The sequence below is a fragment of the Tiliqua scincoides genome, chromosome 3 (genome assembly GCF_035046505.1).
Source record: "Tiliqua scincoides isolate rTilSci1 chromosome 3, rTilSci1.hap2, whole genome shotgun sequence".
Taxonomy (NCBI): Eukaryota; Metazoa; Chordata; class Lepidosauria; order Squamata; family Scincidae; genus Tiliqua; species Tiliqua scincoides.
In genome coordinates this window covers 41004402-41019083 of record NC_089823.1, presented here as the reverse complement: position 1 = coordinate 41019083, position 14682 = coordinate 41004402, and the positions used below count along the sequence as shown (strand labels likewise).

General features: G+C 42.3%; 1 protein-coding gene across 1 annotated transcript in view; it reads right to left on the bottom strand.

Moving 5' to 3' along the window:
- Positions 1-382: 382 nt before the first annotated feature.
- PLCXD2 (phosphatidylinositol specific phospholipase C X domain containing 2) overlaps positions 383-14682 on the bottom strand; it is a 33602-nt gene continuing 19302 nt past the window's right edge. The window contains exons 2-4 of the mRNA XM_066622090.1: positions 10018-10478; positions 6963-7204; positions 383-533 (exon numbers count right to left, since the gene is read on the bottom strand). Of these exons, the coding sequence (XP_066478187.1) occupies positions 383-533; positions 6963-7204; positions 10018-10478 (854 nt within the window). The remainder of the gene's footprint in view (positions 534-6962; positions 7205-10017; positions 10479-14682) is intronic.

Here is a 14682-nt window from a genome sequence, read left to right as displayed (position 1 = left end):
TGCTTAGAGATCAACAATTATCTTTAGATCCAGAGCCCTGGGTTTCATAACCTGCAGGATGCACACACTCAACAAGTCCACAGAGGGGCCTCGGCTAATTATTTACATCTGTTCCAGTGTCCAGCCTCCAGCATCACTTCCTGTATTTCAACAGTTGCAGGCAGAACAGTCATATGTGCTGCAGATTGAAAGACCAAGTCTGGCTGGAGCACTAGCCCCCCGACAGAGTTTTGTCGATCAGCTTGCGCCTTTTTCTGCCTCTTTTGTTGAGACTGAGAAAAAAAGAGCAAAACTGGTGGGAGGGAAAGAGGACTGATATGACTGGACAACTTTTCCACATTAAACTGGAGCAAAGTCAGCTCTAGATGAGAGAACAGAAGTTTCAAGATGTATTCTCTTCTAAAAGAAGGTTGTTTAACGCAATCACGGAGGCTGCAAAGTCAACCAGCTCCACAAAGTCTGATGTAATTATGTTAACGCCCATGACGCCTGGTTTCTGTGACTTCACCCAGTTCAGAATGAAAGGGAGATTCCTAAAGGGAAAAGAAAGGAACACGTAACACAGTCCTTCAGCATGTGCATGAGAGGCACACAGCATCTCACAACCATCAGCTTGTTGCTTCTGTACGTAAGACTTTATAAATGCAGCATCCCTGACATACTAAGACGACATTATAAGAATGCTGGTTGTGAACAGCTTCTTTTTGGAACAGGAGTGACAGCAGGTCACCAAACATAATATGCTGTACCACATGACTTTTTGCTCATAGATGAACATAAAGACAGATGTGTTGTTCTAACTAAATAAAATCAGATTTTGGAATGCATAAGGAAGAGCTCAATAAAAATGTGTCCAGGACAGGAGGAATGAGACAAGCAAATGTTTTTCAATCTGCATTATGTGTTTTTCATAAAGAAAGCTTTCAGAAGCATGCTGTAGATCAGCCATTTTCAACCACTGTGCAATGGCACACAGGGCCTCAGGACAGGACAAAGGTCCCCAGGTGCGCCACAGGAATTTGGGAGAGAGTCATTTATCAATAGGACCATTGGGGGATATGAGCCCCCCATTGACTGCACAGTGTGCCTTGTCAATTGCCAAAAAAAAAAAAAATGGTGTGCCATGACCATTTTAGTAGTATCTTGCCAGTGTACCATGAGACGACAAAGGTTGAAAATCACAGCTGTAGATAGTGGAGTAAATGCTAATATTCATGACTTTGTTTACAGACTATACTGAAAAGGACAGAGAATTGGAGAGGCACCAAGTTGTTCATCAGTTAGCTATTTTTTGTGTATCAATTTTAAATTCTTGCAAAATATTTACCAGTTTAATGCTTAAATACAGAAGGTTATATGCAAAGGAAGCATCACACTGAAAATGAAGCTTGCTCCCTACAGACACTCAAGCAGAGTCCAACCAGTGTGCATGGGAAGGGAGGGAGTGGTATCACACTCTGCCCTGACCTACATGTATTCATATGTATACCTGAAAAGAGCCTACATGCACACACCTGTGGGCACACAGGAGCCCATCTAGGGTTCCTATCTTTCTCCATGGTCATTCAAATGAATGGGCATAGATTGAGATGCCTGTCCATGCACATTCTTTGTATACACTCTGAATATCTATAAGGGGCAAATGTCAATGCCAATTGAAATGAGTAATTTGTGACCACACAAACAGTAAGATGGTTACAAAAGCCTTTTTTCTTTTAAAAATCCATTTTCCTAAAGATTGTGTGTTCTGGGTGAATAAGTTATTGTGCTTTAATGCCTGACAGCATCACGTGGCTTTTCAATGAATTTCTGCTGCCAAGTGCTAGGAAAGATGTATAATTTCAACTTAAAATATACAAGACTACAAAAAGCAGGAAGTAAGCAGTTGTAAATGTAACATAAAACAGCTTTGTTGATCTTTTTTGGGGGTAAAATTTTTGTATTGTTGCTTTTGAAAATATCTTAGTTAGGAATTGACAAAAAAGGTATTGATGTAAAAGTTCTATTAAAGCTGCTTTTAAAACCTCTCATTGTTTTATCATCAGTCTCTATGTTCTAGCTTTGCAAAATAAGGCTGCAAAAGTATGAACACTTTCCTAGGAGTAAATCCCACTGAACACAATGGGACTTACTTTTGAAGAAGCATGCATTGGAGAGTGCTCTAAGAGAGGCAGTTTTGAAAAACTTAGGAAAGTTATTTTCATTTTACTGAACTGTTGCTTCCAGAGACTACTATCACTAATGACTACAGTTGTTATGGACAGCTCTGGGGACAGCTGGAACCATTGAAATTGGCAGTGTCATAATACAACAAAGTCATATCTAAAAGCAAGCATTGCAACAGTGGACTACAAAGATCAAAGAACACATTTACCCCCCCTTCTTCTCGAAGCCTTTTCCCCTGTAAACTAAACATCACCTGAATGTTCAATTATAGTAACAATTTCAACCTGCAGTTTTTAGCAGTATGTAAGGACTCTGGAAGGGAGAAACTATGGAACAGAAAAGCCAAGCAACCACAATTATACTCAACTAGTTCACATTTTTGCCAGCTTTTGTAAGTAAATCTTTATACATTACATGTGATTTGGGGTATTAGCTGTAACAAAAATTTTGGAAATTATAGGTTGTGAGCCATTCAAGTAAGGGGGATAGATAGAAGCATGACTTCCTTTCTCATTTGTTCATGAGAAGAAAGCACTTTAGCGCTATCTAGTGTCTTATAACAGTAAAGCAGAACAACTTTGGATGGTGGCAGTACTAAGTTATATTTAGCAGCAAAAGAGATGAAGAAATGTCGCTTTGAACATCCTAAACCCATGCAAAGATGCGAGAGCAAGCATGCTAAAGTGGTTGGAGTGTTATACTTGGCTCAGGATGATCTGGATTCAAGTCATCCCGCAGCCAGCCATGAATCTCACCTTGGGCCAGCCATTATCTTACTCCAACCTACCTCACAGGCTGGAGGATTGTGAAGTGGAGTTGTGAGGGTAAGAGAAGGAGGAACTATGTACGCTGCTCTGAGCTCCTTGGAGGAATGGTTTTGGAGGAACGTATGATTATGCTATTATATCTAAGTGTTTTTCTAGCTGTAAAGGGATGCAAAGTAGTGCAATGACTTAGACCAAACATGCAAGAACTCACATGAAAATAGTCATTTCATGGATGTAGCATACATTTGGATGCAAAATCCATGTGGATTTCCTTATCTATTACTGTTTTTCCATGGACTAAGCTAAGTAGCTGTTTTACTTAATCCATGACTTTGGAATCTTCCACATGGATTTTGAATGCAAGGATGGAAACTCACATGGTTATCAGGTATCCCTGGGTTTTAAGTCTTTGGAGGAGCAAGACAACATCCTACATTGTCCCCCAGGACAACCTGCAGGACTAGAAAGTTAACTGCTTCGGAAGGGAGAAGCCTCGAGGGGAAACTCCCACTCCTTTTGAGAGGCAAGTGCTGTTGGAATATATGCAGACACAGGAAACCAGCTGAAGGATGATTGACAGTGCAGGAAGAGGGGCTAACATGGCTTTTCCCACAGATAAGCCCATGGACTGGAGTGAATGTGTGGTTGCAATTCTTATGCGGATTGACAATCATAGATGTGACTTCCCATGATGTACTGCATGTTTGCTGGGTGCAAGAGTCTGAGGGTTGAATTGAAGGGGTTACAAGCAAATACATATGAAACACTTTGCATGCTCAAAAAGTGCTATTCAAATGTTACTAAGCATGAGATAAAATGGAAGCTATCACTATAGAATACTGGTTTTCAAACTTTTTAAAACCCTTTATTGGGACCCACCTAGCTTTACCAGACAAAAAAGAAGTTTCACTTTACCAGCAACTCAAGTCTCTATTTTTATTCTTTTTACTATTGGGGTGTATGTGGCTTCTGCAGCATTTGTTGATCCCCACATTAATTGGATCATGACCATTCTGGTCACATTACATTCCCTTTGCCTTGCCTTCAGTAAGAGCTGAGGCATGGTCACCTACTCATGAACAAACACATAGCTGAGGCTCCATTTTGGTTTTCATTGGGCTCAATACATTTTCCTTGTCAGCTTCACGACCCACCAAAAATTGGGTTGAGATTCAGTTTGAGAACTGCCGCTATAGAACATTAGTATTACCTAATAATTATAGCATTGTATATTGAAGCGGCAAAGCAGGGAAGATTTTGTTATCACTTATTTCTGCTGTTGCAAATTGGCAGTGTGTTTATCTTTAACAATACATTTAAGTTTTGCACACAGTGTTTTCAGATTACCCTGAATTTATGGTCATTTGACCTCAGTATTTACTTTTTTCTTTTTCTCTCTAAATAAGAAGTAGGTTCATAGGCAGACTAGAAAAATGCAGAGGGTTCTAGAAACAAAGTCATTTGAGAAATGGTCAAAAGAGCTTGGTATGTTTACCCTGGAGAAGTCTAAGGGGATATATGATAGCCATTTTCAAATACCTGAAGAGCCACCATGCAGAAGGAGAGGACTTCCTCTTTGTGATTCTTGAAGGCAGGACTAGAACCAATTGGTTGAAACTACAGCTGAATACTTAGGCTAGCCATGATGAAGAATTTCCCAATTATAAGAGTTGCCTGACACTGGAACAGTGGCGTTGCTGGAGGGGGGTGCAAGTCGCACAGGGTGAGGCACGGGGGGATGACGCGCCCGGGGGGTGACATGCTAAAATCACGGCTTTAGGAGCTACCCCATCATGCCATAAACTGCTGGATGCGGAATGTCCAGCGAAGTACAATGCAAAAAACAGAATTGAAATAGCTAATTTCCTTCAAAAGGTATGGCCAAAAAACCGGAAAGAAAAATGCATGAATCCCTATGGAAAGTGAAAGTGAGCCGTATTTCGCGTTTACTTGTGAATAGGCGTACTTGCCATAGTCCGTTGGAAAGGGCAGGCTGAGAGGAATCCAACAACACCTTAATGGTCCCAATCTAATGAATGCAGCCCCCCCAAAATACCCAAGTAGTTCCCTCCCTCCCAGCTGCGAGTCTGAGCCCGAAACGAAGCCACTTGGCCGCGTTTACTCATGAGTAGGTGAACTTGCCTTAGTCCATCGGAAAGGGCAGGCAGAGAGGACTCCAACAACGTCAGAATGGTCCTGATTCGATGCAGCCCCCAAAAGCACCCGAGAAGGAGGTCCCCCCTCCTAGCTGCGAGTCTTTTGAGCCCTATGGAAAGCAAAGCAGCCTCATGGTCACGTTTACTGGTGAGTAGGCAGATGTGCATTGGCTGGTGGTCAGGCCAGGCAAAGGGGAATGTGAGGACACCAGAATGACCCCAATCCGATGGAACTGGAGCACAACAAATGCTCCAGAAGGCAGCCCCCCCCCCTAAAAAGAACAAAAAAGAGGCTTCAGCTGGTAAGGAGAATGTTTTCTATTTTGCACTTGGAAAGTCAGGTGGGTCTTTGCATTGATATGCCTGAAATAGAAGAACTTTAAACTGGGCACTGGGGAGGGCTAGAAATCTCACTGATTCTTTTTGGGGGGTTGTTATTGCAGGCAGACTACAGAGTAAGCTCCACTGACCACTATGGGACTTGCTTCAGAGTAGACATGCATAGGATTGGGCTCACAGGCTGCAATCCTACCCACACTTTCCTGAGTGTAAGCCCCATTGACCACTATGGGATTTACTTCAGAGTAGATTCATTTGGTGGAACAGGACTGGCTCCCCCTTATTTAATCATTTCTTTATTTTAATTTAATTATTTATAATTTATTTTAATTTGCTTGATGATGTCACTTCTGGCCATGACATCACTTCCAATGGGTCCTGGACAGATCACCATTCTAAAAAGTGGGTTCCAGTGCTAAAAGTTTGAGAACTGCTGCAATAAGGTGTTAGTAAGTTGACACGGGTGTGTGTGTGACTCTACAAGTTTTCAAAATCACTAAAATCAGAATTTGATTGATATATAACATGATGGTATTATGCCTCCAATGTGTAATTTCATGCAGAATGCAATGAAACAAACCACATTGAAATTTCTGTGTTCTTACAAAAGGTACAGCCAAAAAACCAGTGGGGGCAGGGCAATGGTACATAACCACACCCACCGCCTGGGGCGTTGCCACGCCCACTGCATGGAGTGACATGCAGGCCTCCTGCACCGGGTGACGCAAATTCTTGTGACACCACTGCACTGGAACCGTCTGCCTTGTGCAGCTATGGGTTCTACCTCCTTGGAGGTTTAAGCAGAAGCTTGGTAGTCACTTATCAAGGATGCTATAGTAGCCTGCATTTAGCAGGAGATTGGATTACCTCCAATGCCCCTTCCAAGGGAGAGGGAGGGACAGAAACACGTGTGTACGCGCGTACACGCACGCACGCATACACACACACACCTCTGCTAAGGATAACATTTCTTGCACCTGATGAAGTAGACTATAGTCCATGAAAGATGATGCTATAATAAATATATTAATCCCTAAGAGGCAACAAGTTTTAAGCATTATTGTCATTTTACTCATCCTGTTTAATGTCTTTAGGGAAAAGCTCTTGCCATTTCTTATTTTGGTCTGTAGATGGCAGCAACTTGCTACAGTAGAAGCATCTGTCTAATCAGTGCAACTTATCCAGTTAAGCTCACCTATTTCAGTAAAATTAAGCAAGGTTGCTGGGGACAGAATTGCAGCTGACCTTGGTATATCTTGACCGATTATAGCTGTGACTGCAAAACAGTGTGATAAGGTTCAAACTCCAAACATTAAATTGGAGCAAAATGGTTTTATTTTATTAGGGCATTGCACTAAATTCTGATACTGGGGAAGACAAAGAATGGAGCAAGGGGGAAAAGGAAGGGATACTCAGAGATAAAAACAATCAAATGCTGTCACTTTAATTTGTTGTTGGAAACTAAGGATGGAAAATGTTCTATAGATTACATAAAGTAAAATAAAGTCATACCAGAAGTTGAAAAGTCACTTACCTGTGAACAAGTGTGTTTTTTAGACCACGGACAAGGTTCCGTGCAATTGTTTTGACCCGTGGCGTGAGAATAGCTTGAGACACATGAAATGTTCCGTGCTTTTCCCGCTCACCAAGGGTGGTCTCCAAAAACTGTAACAGTTTATGTACGTTGGTTGTGTTTGCCCATGGTGCTGGCATTGTATGTCCTGGCCACAGGAAGGGGTATTCTTCATAGAGAGGATGATGGTAGAAAATAAGAACCTGAAAAATGGAGAAACGGAAAATTTGTGAAACCTCAGGAGCACATTCCCAAATCACTTTCTGCTTTTAGTCTTATTCATAAGAACATAAGAACAGCCTCACTGGCCATAGGCCCATCTAGTTCAGCTTCCTGTATCTCACAGCAACCCACCAAATGCCCACCAAATCCACACGATAATGTCTGTATCATGAAAAAGGAAATGATAGGATGACACGGCCAGTTGCCTTGGTATCAGTGCATATAAAAACCAGATTACTACAGCTGGAAGATCTTCACAGGGCCAAGGAGTCAGGCAGCAGCTGCGAGTGGCGGAGAAGCAGCCACTTGGAGCCTCGTGCAGCAGCAGGAGAAAAAGGAGCAGCCCATGAAGGGGCTTCAAAGCTCCTGTTGTTGTTAGTGCCTGCCCTGCGCACTGATTGGGCAGGCAGTGAAGTCTGGAAGAGCTCCTGGCTGTGGAAGCATGGAAGGAGTGAGAGACCAGCGAGCCAGAAGGTGGAAGCAGGTACAGAGCCAGAAACAGCTGGCTAGAAAAGGGTCCTTAAGAGACCCTTTTCCTTACCTGTAATGCCCTAAAGTGACCCTCCCTGCATTGCCTCCACTGGCAAGGCTTTGGCTTTGACAGTAAGGGTGCTGGACCACAATCCTATCCACACTTACCTAGGAGAAAACCCCATTGACTATAATGGGGCTTACTTCTGAGTAGATGTACAGAGGCCTGGGCTCTTGGTCACACTCTTTCTTGAATGCATGAGCAGGCAATTGACACTTTTCTTCTCCCCCACCCCACCTCCTGCACACACATTCCCCCACCATAATTGCAGTTAACCTCTCTCTTCCTACCCCTCCCCTCCCTCTTCCCCACCTTCCAAAGTCCAGAATCAGGTGCATTCTCTCTCTTCCCCCCACCCTAGTGAATCCTGCACTTGTTTCAGTCACATCTCCTCACTGCCCCTCACCTCACATTTCTCCAGTATTTCTCACCTCTCTTTGCCAACACTTCCTGGCATATCAGTTGATAACAGTTTGATCACCTACTTCAAAACACTGTTCCTCCTTTCCAGAAACCACATATACTTCCCTCTCCAAGCTTCTAGGGAATTTCTTTAATTGTCATGTAATGATCTAAGGCTGCAATCCTAACCACACTTTCCTGAGAGTAAGCCCCATTGAACAAAACAGGACTTCTAAGTAGACCTGGTTAGGATTGTGCCCTTAGTTATATTAAATTAATTGTAACATAATAATGTAATTAAAAACTAGTAGCATGCCTTAACAACTTTAGTGCCTTGTCAGTGTGCCATGAGCTGAAAAAGGTTGAAAATGGCTGATATACACAGTAGCCTGTTCAAAGTACAGATCTGTCACATTTTCCCAAATGCAGACACTGTTAGAGATAATGGGCAAAACACAGAGATAGCAGAAGCGCAAACCTGCAGCTGCAGCGTATGGTGCTCAGAGCACAGGGAAGAACGCCAAAAAAAGGAGGCAAGACCCAGGGAAGTCCCAGCACCAGAGTCTATTTACAGGCAGTATTTACAAGTAGAAGGCAGTTCCAGAAATCGGCAAGCAGAGGCAGTCCAGCAAACAGTCCAATTAGTCAGCAAATCAGGTGAACATCCAGCAGAGATTCCTGCAGCAACTCACTGCTACAACCCACACAGTGGAGTGTGCTAGTTGGACATTTATATTCCTGTCAGCCAATGGGAAAACACCATGACCTCATCCCTGAGGAATGTCATTGCATCACCCTGGGCAGGGATTGCATCAGCTTTTCCCATCTCTCCTTATTCTGTGCAATGACTCCGCACTTTGCCCTGATTGGCCCTTGCCCCATTGCCTGACAGGTATGCTACCATTTAGCACAAATCAGCAGTCTGGTAGGCCTGCCTTATCCAGCCACCAAATTTCCTTACTGTATGGGGCACATACTGTAACAGACACATACCATGGGAGCATCAAATATTAAAAATAAAATTAAAAATTAATATTGAATTAAAATAAATATTTTAATTTATTAAAAATTATTAAAAATAAAATATTGAAATGAATGGGGACCCACCTGAAATTGGCTGTTATCTCTGGAAGTCCCTTCCTGTTGTTTAATAAGTGGTAAAGGAGAAGACTTTTGTTTCCTTGCATGATTGAACCTGTCTTATCCTCAGCCACAGAACACTGACCTACCGCTTTGGGATGAAGGGGAAAGGTGGGGACCCGCCACAAGCAATATGCATCTGAATACCAGTTCTTAGGAAGCAATGGTGGGAGAGGGCTAATTGTCTACAATATGTTCTGCTTATGCTCTTCCTAAAGGCATTTGTCTGCCACGACAGGAAACAGGATGCTGGAATAGAGACCTCTGGACTGTTGAGGAATGCCTGCACATCTCCATTTACTATAAACTGTGGTATCAAATGGGTGACAGGCCATTTGAAAAGGCCAACTTCAATGGCAAAAGTGGTGAAAAGCAAGATTTTTCAGGATTAAATACTACACAGCATAGTACACCGTTAGAAGAGAAATGAAGGCGTTATGGTCATGTGTTTATTGATGACTAACATTCAGAGCTCGATACCATAGTCTTTCGAGACTGAAGGTTGCCAACAAACAACATTTAAAATTGAAGCCAAGAATCCTTACTCCCAAAACAGACCCCTCCCACTATGAGAAACATCTGCCTCTCAATAAGCTGTCAGTTGTAGTTCTTTTTCCAAATGTGAAGGTAGTATGCTACAAATGTCCAATTATGTATTCTGGGGACCTAACTTCAATTCCAATTACACAGATGTGACCCAACACCCCTCCATTTACCCACCTGCTGCTGCTTTTCCCAGAGATTGTGTAATGTCACATTTTCAACACAGTCCTTTGTACAGAGTCTTGAGTCAAACACCTCTTGGATCCTCTTGATCAGGTACTCATGATGGTTGTTATCCATAGCATAGAAATGGTTGAAATCCAGGAAAATGACTTCTTTAGGATGATGTGTAAGAAAGTTATTTATCTCCATCAGCCCATCCCATACTTTGATTCCAAACAAGCCATGTATGAAGTAGATTTCCTGCCCTGCTTCACCAGGTTTGGAGGACACACGAAGATCAAAGTAACGGATTCCACCTTCCAGCTGCTCCTTGAATGTTAGATTTTGTGTCACTGACCATTTCTTCATCAGCTTCTTCACCAAAGAAATTTTAGCCAACCGCTTAATCGCTGTGGCTTGGTCTGGTCCCACAGGAGATTTCTCATCAACCCAGTAGCTGAAAGAGTCATGTGAGCCTACAGAAAAGAAAAGCAGTATTGCTTTCATCTGACAACTTTAAGGTATTTTTATACCACTATCAACTAAAAAAATTCTTAAAGTGATGTACTGAAATAAAATTGGTTAGTTATTATTCAAACAACCAATGATTAAAACAAGCTTTTCTGATTACAGTGATTACTTTAGATCAGTCAAAAGTCCACCAACAACTTCATCTGCCCAAAAGGTGTCAGGCAGCCCAATGCTAACCAGCTTTGGAACAGGCAGGCCAGGTGGCCTGCGCTGTATCCAGCACAGGGAAGGAAGAGGCTGCTGCGCAACCCAAGTAAAGGTATTCTTACCTGGTATCACATGGCAGCCACCCCAATGCAGCTACTCGGACTAGCAAAGTCGCTGGCACAAATCTGAGCAGCCCAATATAATGCTGGGCTACTCGGGAGGGGAGGGTAGGATTTGGCTTAAGTGTCAGAGGCCAGTCCCGCCTACCCCCAGGCACAGCCTGCCCAGTGCCCACCCTCTTCCAAAACACCCCCATTCTGTCCTCCACCCTCCGTCCCCAACCCCTAATCTGGCATCCCTCAGCCGCCGTGAACTCACTGTATCTAGGGATGAATCTGGCATGGGGAGGCCAGAGCGCATCTTCATGCTAGCCAGCCCAACTTCCAAGGTGGCACGAATGTGCTTTACAGCATGTTTGTGACACCAAGAATTTAGCACAAGTCCTTTGAGCTGGTTTAAGTGCCGGCTAGGATTGGGACTCAGATTTGGCACCAGGTTAGCTGATAAAGGAAGCAGATTCCAGACTGAACCACTATCAAAATGGCCCTCTCCCTGGTTCACACTTTACCTTAGAAGAGGGACCAGTCAGAGTGGGTTTCTAACTATCGCATTAACCCATTTCTGCTCAACTCACAGGTGTACACATTTGACTCCTGTTGCGTATATGCAATGTTGGGCAGAAATTGCTCAAGATCAGCATGTGGCATCAATTTATTTATTAATGGAAGTACGTATTTATATGCTACCTTTCTCTTCTGCCAGGGAGATTCAAGGCAGCTCACCCAACAAATAATAAAACTAAATTAACAACATGCAACCAAAAAAACTGCACCAGAAGCCAGCAGCTATCTTAAACCAAACCTGCAGGGCACACATAGTTTACCCCAAACACATGGTGGAACAGCAATGTTTTCATGTTCAGGAGAAAAATTATCTTCTGATTACTGCTTCCTTAATAAATCTCTTGCTGAAGGGATATCGCATACTAAGCATAAGAATGCACATGTTGCTGTAAAAATACTTCTAATCCAATATGCATGTTTCTCTCTCCTGCAATTTTGTTCCTTATTTTTGCTTTTTGTTTGTTTGTTTGTTTTGAGCTGAAACCAGAAAAACCTACACTGGGCAATTACATTTAAAAGAGGCTTTTTTTTGGTATCCACCTCATGTGTGCTCACGTGCATACCTTCCAAAAACACGTTTTCTGCCAAGCAAAGTTTGAGCTGCAAACAAGATTAAGCTCTTAAATGGATTGTCTTGTTAGGAGTTCTGAATCCACCTGGAAACCCATGCTCTGTACAAATCAAGCACCAATGAGCATCCTGAGAATGCTAGAAATAACCAGTGAGAGTTTAAACTTCTTTGTCTAGGGCATTTTTTCTTTTTACTATGAATTTTAAAAATTTGCTTCTTGGCTTTACAAATTGAATTCTTATTTTTAGCCTAATTTAAAGCCTCAGCAATGGAACAATTCGAGAAAGATAAATACTGCTGATTGCTGAGAGTTTCTTTAGCCTGAAGCCAAGGCAGTGAAGCAAACAACATTTTCTCCACTACTAACATTGAATATAAATGGCAGTGAGCTGGCAGGAGACCATATGAAAAGAGAATTACTTAGGGCTGATTACCCAGGTGAACCAAACCACCTTCAGCTCACAAGCAGTTCAAGAAAGTGAACTAAAATCTAGAAAGGCATTATTGCACATGTATGCTAGGAACACAACACTGTAGGGGTAAGTACTGGGCCACACTGAGTATTTCATTTCACATAGTTACCTTATTGTACAAATTACTATTATGCTAGAGAAAAGAACTTGACAGATTATCTAATACTACAGGATTTGTCTACAGCCTTTAAATTTTCAAAGTACTTCATAAGATCATTATAACAATCTATTCTTATCCCCAGCCCCCAGGGGATAAGTACAGCCCCTCAGTTTGGCTGTACTTGTCGTAAGAGGCGACTAAACAGCCACCGGGTAGATGGGGCTCGTCAGCCTGGGAAGGCAACTCATCTGAGAGAAGGAAAACTCTGATCCCAAACCTCCACTGCCTTGTGGCTACATCCAGTTAAGGCTTCAGGAGTCAACCTCGAGGCAAAATCAGGAGCCGGAGTCCCTGAGGCAGTTCATGGCTGAACACAGTCATGTTCTGGCAACTCCTGCGACGCCGCTGGAACCAACCGTATTGGCTTCTGCCTTTCCATTGGACCATTTCAGTGACGTGGAGAGGGGGGATTTGCTGCATGGGTAACAGCCTATCCTCCATACCTACTTTACCCAGGCTTCGCGTACTGGAGAGGACACTGTTCCAGAACCACCATTCAGAGCGCGATACCATAGTCTTCCGAGACTAAAGGATGCCAACAAGAATATAACAATCATGTAAGGTAAGTAAATGACTATTTACTTGTTCCAGATCAGGATTAAAACTGAGATGAACTGGCTTACCTATCCTCTGGTGAGCCTATGACAGTGGTAATTTGAACTGGGAAGTTCCTGATTCATAGTTCAGTCTCTTAGCAAGTACACTACACCAGCTGCCTAGTGAATATGCTGACCCTTAAGTGGAACTCCTTGTACCTAACATATCTTTGGCAGATGCCCATGTAGCCTATCCTTCAAAGCTTTCAGCAAAAGACCAATTGTTACCTTCTTCTGTTAATTACCACCCATGATTTCAATCTGCTCTGCACATAAAATAGTGCCATAGCACCATTTTCCAAATTACTCTTTTGAGAGCCCTATGGCAGTGGTTCTAACACATTTAGCACCAGGACCCACTTTTTAGAATGAGAATCTGTCAGGGCCCACCAGAAGTGATGTCATGATCAGAAGTGATCAAGCAGGAAAATTTTTAACAATCCTAGGTTGCAATCCTATCCACACTTACCCAGGCATAAGTCCCATTTACTATCATTGTTAAAAGAATATATATAGTAGCTTATTAAATGTACAGATCTGTAAAATTTTCCCAAATGCAGTCACATACCATGGTAGCATCAAGTCATATTTAAAAAAAATATATTGAAATGAATGGGGAACCACCTGAAATTGGCTCGTTGTGGGTCTTGACCCACAATTTGAGAAACACTGCCCTATGGTATTGAATCAGAAGTCTTAGTAAAGCATCATAAACATAAAATTTGTTCTAAAACTTTTCAGAGATAGGAGTCAACTTTTAGAAGGTAATTTCTTGAGTGTTCCATTAATTATCTTATTATTATATATAATTATTGTAATTATTCCTGACAATCGCTTTGCTAATAAGGTGAATCTTTAATACTAAACTCTAGGTTCATTTTGACTGGCATTATTGAACAGTTTATTTTACAAGATGCTGAGTATAATTACATGGTAAAGTCCATGAATTGTCACAGGAAGAGTTTAATTTTGCCCTTCAGTGTCCTCAGTAGCATATTACATTTTAATTAAATCAAAATGATTTATTAATTTATATAGCACCATCAATGCACAAGGTGTTTTACACAGATTGAAAGGTCCCTGCCCCAATTACTTACAATTGAGACACCAAAACAAGGGAGAAAACAGAGGAGAAAATACTGAGGCAGGAGAAGCATATGCTATTGTTCAATTGCACTTATAGGTTCAGGTGGGGCCCTAATCTGCAGGGTTGGAACCTGCAGATGATTAAATCTGCAGGTACTGAACCTTCAGGTAATGCGGGCCCACCTGAACCTAAACTTAGCTATGATACAGAATGCAGACATATAGCCCAATCCTGACTGCTGCACAGCTGGGTGTGGTAGCATCAAAAGGGCTACTATGGCATTCTGTGGCCATGCAGAGGCTGCTGGAGGTCTCCTCAGGGGAAGGGGACATTCGTCCCCTTTGCAAGTCTATAGTTATACACATAAATTCAGACTCATTGTAACATATCTGAAATCAGTAGAGTTACATCAACGTTATCAGAAGAGGTGCT